General features: G+C 37.6%; 1 protein-coding gene and 1 pseudogene across 1 annotated transcript in view; one reads left to right on the top strand and one right to left on the bottom strand.

The window, feature by feature from the left end:
- The first annotated feature begins 208 nt into the window (after nt 1-208).
- DNAH14 (dynein axonemal heavy chain 14) overlaps nt 209-7,802 on the top strand; it is a 261,709-nt gene continuing 254,115 nt past the window's right edge. The window contains 4 exon segments of the mRNA XM_027775206.1: nt 209-221; nt 991-1,060; nt 2,515-2,678; nt 7,651-7,800. Coding sequence (XP_027631007.1) covers nt 209-221; nt 991-1,060; nt 2,515-2,678; nt 7,651-7,800 — 397 coding nt within the window.
- On the bottom strand, nt 1,105-1,192 carry LOC114009437 (uncharacterized; annotated as a pseudogene).

Below are 7,802 nucleotides of genomic sequence, written 5' to 3'. Positions count from 1 at the left end.
GCTCACAAAGCCTAAAATATCAACTCTTTGTCCCTTATCAGAAAAAGATTACCAACTCTTGCTTTATTGCAAATCCAGGATGGATTTGATTCAGGGATGTTTTTGAATCCAGTAAAATCTATCTTCCCTCAGATCTGTTCATCTTATCTCAAGGTGTGGGCCCTAACGTCCTACCCTTCTGTTCTTAACTGTAGTAAATACTCCTCCTATGACCATTCTTGGTACTTGGGTCCATGATTGGAACTTTTTCTTCTCCCTGAGTCTTATCACTATGTAGAATATCCTACATTGGTGCTGCATACATAATGTGGAGAGTTCTAGAAGTTCTCTTCCAGTAAGAACTACTTTTGCCTTTGGCCTGTTTCATCTGTCTCATTTGATATGTCTAAGCCACATTCACTTGCCAGTTAAAGTCTTTTCGATCCTACATTGTTTTTTAAGCTTACATTCTTGTCTTCTTATAGTACACCTCCATGTGTCGCATCATCTTTATCTGGTTATATATTTAGAAGAGATTCCTTTTTCTTCTTCTCTATATTTCAATACTTTCTTTTGTTCTATCTAGGGAGTACTGGTAGTTTATAGATGTGGTCTCAGTGAATGATGAAATTAGTTCAACAGATAGTTAAGCTACCAGTTCTGTTGATTTTCCTAAGTTCTTTCTGATAATTTTCTTTAAGAAAGTGTTTGATCTTAAAACATTATTTTTAAGTTGTATGTATATAGGTCAATCAATATAAAAAGAAAAACATTTGCCTTAGAGAGAAAGTTAAGAAATACGGCAATTTCCCTGGGAGGGATAAATAGCATAGTGAAAAGTCTGGAGATTATATTAAACACAAGAAACAATTGAGGTAACTGAGGTAGGAAGTCTAGCGAGAAATTTGAAACCGTATATGTGGCTTAAATACTGATAGTCATGGCTGTCATGTAATGTGAATTTTTTTTTTACAGTCAATTACTTCATAGTTTCTTTCAGAAAAAAATAAGAGACATTTATATCTATTGATCTGGCAACTGTAAATTGAAAGATGAACAAGAAGAGCAACACAAAACCCAGGTAAAAATAAGATAATAAAATGCTATTTTTCTTTTCCTTTCTTTTCTTTTCTTTTCTTTTTTTGTGCTTTACACTATCAGAGAATCTTCTCTAGTAATAAACTATAGAAATGATCTCTGAAAGCATAGTCTTTCTTTTTTTTTTTAGAGAGAGTTTTTTTTTTTTTTTCTTTTGTACAGGGTGCATGTCTTTCCAGAGAGACAGAGAAAGACAGTGAGGCAGAAAGTGAGAAATCACCCCTCAGGGGGGATGGCCATGCTACAATCCCTTCTCCATTTTCTCATTGGGATTTTGGGCACACATGCACCCCATGTGAGTTTCAAGCCTCCAGGTCTAGGACTCGAACAATGGTCAGCCATATGGGAGGGAATCCAGAGACATAACCATTACACCGTCTGCTGGTCCTGATAAAATATTTTTCTAAGGTGAGATTTCAACAATATATGGCTAGTGGGAAGCCATTCTGATACGTAACTTAAAATGTCACATAAGAACTGGTTGAGGACATTGGTGTTTAGGAAACCTTAATTTCATAGAGAGTAATTCCAGATGAGATAGGCAAATTAACACTGGTTACTGACTGCAGTTGCTTCCCCCAGAGCAGCCTTAAGTATGTCAAGAAAGTGAGAAGGAGGTTGATGGGTATGAGAAATTAACCACCTGGGAAATCTCAGGAAGCCAAAAGGTGGTTAGTTCTAGTCATGGACTATGGATAGAAAATGGCAACTCAGAGTAGGAGAAGGCATCACAGAGCAGATGTAGAACAGATGGGGGTGGGGGGACAGTGGGTAGCATGGTAGTTGAGCGGCTGAACCACAGTTCAACTACCATTGGTCCCAGATGGCCGACCACAGTTCAAGTCCTGGACCTGGCAGCTTGCTTTCTCATTTTCCCTCTCTTTGTCTCTATCTCTCTCCGTTCAAATTAGAAAATAATAATAATAGTAAATACAATTAAATAAATAATTCTAAAAAAAACAAAGAAGGAAAAATGGAGGTTATGTTTTCTTTTATTCTTTCCACGTTCTTCTGGGTAGATCAGCATCTATCCTATCACCACTGCAAGGTAGAAAAAGAGCGCCACCAGCTGTTTCAACCAGAGAATGGGGGAATATTACAACCTCAACTCTCAGTATGAGCGAAGGGGAGGGATGAAAAAATGGATGACTTTACCCAAGCATTGTGGCTACTCTGATGTTTATTGTCTTATGCTAAAGTTTGTTAAGATCTAGTTAGCATTTAGATTCTCCATGTAAATGTTTCAGATCTGCTTTTCAAAGTACCTTTCAGAAAATTGCTTGAACGAATAGAATATTATATGGTATTGAATATTAACCGTAGCATTTATTTAAGAAGCTGTGTCCATTTTTAATGTTAAATTTTTGGTAACATGCTAACAACTCAATTTTTAGTATGATTAATCATTTTTTAATAATGTTTTCTTTTTCATATTAGACTTTTAAAGTATAAAAGGCCAAAATACAAAGATGTCATATTATCAGAGAATCGACAGACTGAAATACCAGAAAAAGAAACATCAAAATATAAAACAGTTAGAACATTTTCTCTGTCTTTAAAGTCAGAGAAAACAGAAGACATTTATGAAGATTACTATATAGGTATGTTGATTTATGTTTCCTTTTTCGAGAGATTTTTGCTATAGGGCGCATGTGGTCGCCAAAGAGACTGAAAGTGAGAAATCACCCACCAGAGGGGATGACAATGCTGTAATACCTTCTTTGTTCTCCTCTTGGGATTTTGGGCATGTGTGCACATGTGCCCAGTGTGACTTTTAAGAAACCAGGTCTGGGACTCAAACCATTGTCAACAATATAGGAGTCCAGCGACGTAACCATTGTGCTATCTGCTGGTCCTGATTTCTGTTTCTCTCATGAAGATGGTAAGAAGTTTCTCATGGCATTAAAATAAGAATATCTTGAAATACTAGAGTACTTTTAAAATATAAGGTTTGGTATTTTACTAATTTCATTAGTCATAGAAAAGCATGTTTCTTTAAGGGAAACAATCTAAATACTGATAATAATGATGAAAATAACAACAGAGATCTCACTAACACCAAGAATATCTGACATTGCTATCATATATATCATCTCAGTTTAGTTGTTGTTTGTTTGTTTTTGAGGTAGAAACTTCCAAGATGGGCCTGCATCCTCTCAAGTCCCCAGAGCCTTCTGATTGAGTTGTGCCTTTCTTTGTTACCTTATCTCCAAAGTACCTTTCAGAAAATTGCTTGAACGAATAGAATATTATATGGTATTGAATATTAACCATAGCATTTATTATATTTAAGAAGCTGTGTCCATTTTTAATGTTAAATTTTTGGTAACATGCTAACAACTCAATTTTTAGTATGATTAATCATTTTTTAATAATGTTTTCTTTTTCATATTAGACTTTTAAAGTATAAAAGGCCAAAATACAAAGATGTCATATTATCAGAGAATCGACAGACTGAAATACCAGAAAAAGAAACATCAAAATATAAAACAGTTAGAACATTTTCTCTGTCTTTAAAGTCAGAGAAAACAGAAGACATTTATGAAGATTACTATATAGGTATGTTGATTTATGTTTCCTTTTTCGAGAGATTTTTGCTATAGGGCGCATGTGGTCGCCAAAGAGACTGAAAGTGAGAAATCACCCACCAGAGGGGATGACAATGCTGTAATACCTTCTTTGTTCTCCTCTTGGGATTTTGGGCATGTGTGCACATGTGCCCAGTGTGACTTTTAAGAAACCAGGTCTGGGACTCAAACCATTGTCAACAATATAGGAGTCCAGCGACGTAACCATTGTGCTATCTGCTGGTCCTGATTTCTGTTTCTCTCATGAAGATGGTAAGAAGTTTCTCATGGCATTAAAATAAGAATATCTTGAAATACTAGAGTACTTTTAAAATATAAGGTTTGGTATTTTACTAATTTCATTAGTCATAGAAAAGCATGTTTCTTTAAGGGAAACAATCTAAATACTGATAATAATGATGAAAATAACAACAGAGATCTCACTAACACCAAGAATATCTGACATTGCTATCATATATATCATCTCAGTTTTGTTGTTGTTTGTTTGTTTTTGAGGTAGAAACTTCCAAGATGGGCCTGCATCCTCTCAAGTCCCCAGAGCCTTCTGATTGAGTTGTGCCTTTCTTTGTTACCTTATCTCCCACTGTCCTGACTGCTCCTCCACAGTAGTCCATTTTCCAAGTCATCCTTCTTTCTCCCTCGCCCCAATTCTACAATTTCCAGTATTTTAGTTTACCACACTATCTCTTCCTCTTATGTTTACTTATTTCTTCCATGAAAAAGAGAGACAGAGAGAGAGAGAGAGAGACTCCCACTAGAGTCTTGACATTGCAATCCAACCACAGCTTTAGCCAGCCTTTGGCCAGCCTCAGGTCATGGGCGCACACATGCCCTGCATTCTCAGGGAGGTCTCTAGATACCAAGCTGGCACTTTTGCATGTGGGTCTGACTTTATGTTATTACTGTGCCACCATCTGGCCTGCCACAACCTTATTTATTTATTTATTTATTTTCTTTTAAGGTTTTTGTCATAAGGTGTGCGTGCTTGCCAGAGAAAAGGAAAGTGAGAAATCACCCTTCATGGAGGATGGCCGTGCCACAATCACTTCCCCTTCATTCTCCTCCTGGGATTTTAGGCAAACACGCATACATGTCTGGTGTGATTTTCAAGCCACTAGGGTCCAGGACTCAAACCATAGTTGGCCATGTGGTAGTCCAGCACCTCAACCACCATGCCACCTGCTGGCCCCACACAATGACCTTTTTTTTTTTTTTTTATAAGAGAGATTTTTGCTATAGGGCACATGAGCTTGCTAGAAAGTCAGAGAGAGATAGAGAGACAGAAAGCAAGAAATCGCCCCCAGGGAGGATGGTCACGCCTTCCCTCCACAATCCCTTCTCCTCCAGTCTCCTCTTGGGATCCTGGGCACACAATCACTGGCACCTAGCATTGAGTCTCAGGTCTGGGACTCGAACTGCAGTTGGCTACACGGGAGTCCAGTGACATAACCATTTTGCCATCTGCTGGTCTGCACAATGGTCTTTTTAAATCCAGTCTTTTATGTCCTCAATTTTATAAGCTTCCAGCCTCATCAGCAATGCTCATCTCAGGGAATAACTGTGTCTTTTCTCCTTTAAGGCAAGTCCCATCTCTTCATCCTGGAAATCCACTTCTGCCATGTCCTCAGGAACTGGCAGTCCATCAGTTATCTTCATTCTCTCTTCCTTTCTATGAACTCTTCCTGCCAGCACAGAAACATGCTACATGCTTAACCTTCTTCAACAAAATGAAACAACCCAGAAACATCTTCAGTCTTCTGTTTTTCCTCCTAGTTCCCCCCATGCAATCAGACTTCTTGTTTAAGAGCAGCCTGGACTTCCCACCTCCACTTCATTATCCTCAGCTCTAATTCAGTCAGCCTGGATTCTGAGTTCCTCACCCTCACTTCCAACGTCACTATATACCTCCTTGTCACTAAATTCTTATAAAAAACAATTTATAAATAAAATATTCTTTATTTTCCTTCACCAAACTGCAGTAAAATATTTTTAAAAATTCTTTCGATCACTGATTTTATTTCTTTTCTCTTGACTTTTAAGAAAAACTCCCTTGGCTTTCTTTCTGCTTTCCTGTTTACTCTTTTTTTTTTTGTCTTTTTTCTTTAGTTTCTACTCCTCAGTCTACTTTTTATATGTTGTTGTTCCTCAAATGTTTTAGGGTCTGCCAAAAATCGGTGTTCCCTCTCCTCCCTGGACTAAACCATACTTTGATTATTTTTGATAATGTATTACTTGTATCCCTATTCACCTATGTATATATCACACACACACAACTACATAAATATATTAAATACATAAAATGAAATATGCAAGGTCTTCAAAAAGTTAATGGAAAATGAATATTATGAAAAAAAGTTATACATGGATTTAAAAAAAAATTGCACCAAAATAAATTTGTACTTTAATTCTATTTTTCCAAGAACTTTTTGAAGTATCTGTGTGTGTGTGTGTGTGTGTGTGTGTGTGTGTATTTCAATAACATTTATGTAATATTTGTAGTTGCTTCCAACCTCTGTCTAAAGATGGGTACACTTTATTTCTTGAAAAAGCCTGAGCTCCAGAACTCTGGTCTTACAAAGCTTCCCAAACCAAAAAGTAGAAATGCTCTTATTCTTTTGTTACTTTCCTCAGGAAATAGAGAGCAAAAATATAAGGTCAGGTAGGAATATAAGGATCAGACAAAGCAAGGACTTTGTGGGCCATATTAAGGAATGTTGTCATTATGCTTTGAAGATAGGAGTCATAAAAAGCTTTTAGTAAGGAATTAACAGTATCATATTTCTGTTTTCAAAAGATCTCTCTGGGGACCAGCAGTAATGGCTATGTTGCTGGACTCCCAAGTAGTCAACCGTGGTTCGAGTCCCAGACCTGGTGGCTTAAACGCACGCCAGGTGTGTGTGCATGCGTGCCCAAGGTCCTGAGAGGAGAGTAGAGAAGAAGGGATTCCGGCATGGCCATCCCCCCTGGGGAGTGATTTCTCACTTTTTGTCTGTCTCTCTCTTCCTGGCAAGCACATGCACCCTATAACAGAAACTTCTAAAAAAAAAAAAAGAAGAAGAAAGATCTCTATGGTTGTACACTAAAAAATAGAAAGGGAACAAAGACTAACATAGGGAGACCAGGGAGGAGGTGCTAGATATTTCTAGGGTGGAATGATCAGGAGGTGTCAAACATGGTACCTAGGCTTCTGGTTTATTTAATATAATGAGCAGTGGTGCTATTCACTAAGATAGGAAGCCCTAAAAAAAGTCAGGTAAGAAAGATCTCTCTGGTTGTACACTAAAAAATAGAAAGGGAACAAAGACTAACATAGGGAGACCAGGGAGGAGGTGCTAGATATTTCTAGGGTGGAATGATCAGGAGGTGTCAAACATGGTACCTAGGCTTCTGGTTTATTTAATATAATGAGCAGTGGTGCTATTCACTAAGATAGGAAGCCCTAAAAAAAGTCAGGATTTGTGAGGCCTGAGAGAGGAATCCCGAGTTCACTTCCGGACATGCTGAATTTGGAGTAACTTTGGTACATCCCAGTGGAGATGCCTAGGAGGTACTTGACTGTATGTCGGGAGCTCAGAGAAGTAAGAGCTGAGATGATATAGTTGGGAGTAATCATGTTGGTGGGAGTTTAAGTCATGGGCATGGGTGAGATTGCCTCAGGAAATATACAAAATGAGACAAAAACAGAGGCAAGGAACTATAGCAATGAGAAGTTAGAAAAAGGAGAGCGACTGCAAAGGACATGATATTGTTCAGAGAATTAGGCTGAATTGGATAATAGAAAAAAATGCGTGTGCTCTGTCACAGAAGTCAAAGCAAACTACTGCATCAAAAAGGAAACAGTAGTGTTGTGGTAACAGGGAAAAAAAAAAAGGAAACAGTAGTTAAGATATCAAATAACACTAGTAAGACAAGTAATGAGGTACATGAATTACTATGATATTATTTATAGCTACTCATGCACACTTAATAATGGGTTTATTTCCAGATTACCTTAAAGAAAGAATAACTCGACAACATATAGCTGCTCTCGAACTAGCTTCGCAGAAGAAGAAAGAGACATCAAAGAGAAAAAGGGATCAAACACAGGCTTGTCCAAATGTTAGGAAGGCCCGGCTTAGGTCTTTTGAAAGAACAGGT

This window comes from Tupaia chinensis, unplaced genomic scaffold (assembly GCF_000334495.1).
Source record: "Tupaia chinensis unplaced genomic scaffold, TupChi_1.0 Scaffold000532_1, whole genome shotgun sequence".
NCBI lineage: Eukaryota > Metazoa > Chordata > Mammalia > Scandentia > Tupaiidae > Tupaia > Tupaia belangeri.
This window is presented reverse-complemented; position numbering and strand designations above follow the sequence as displayed.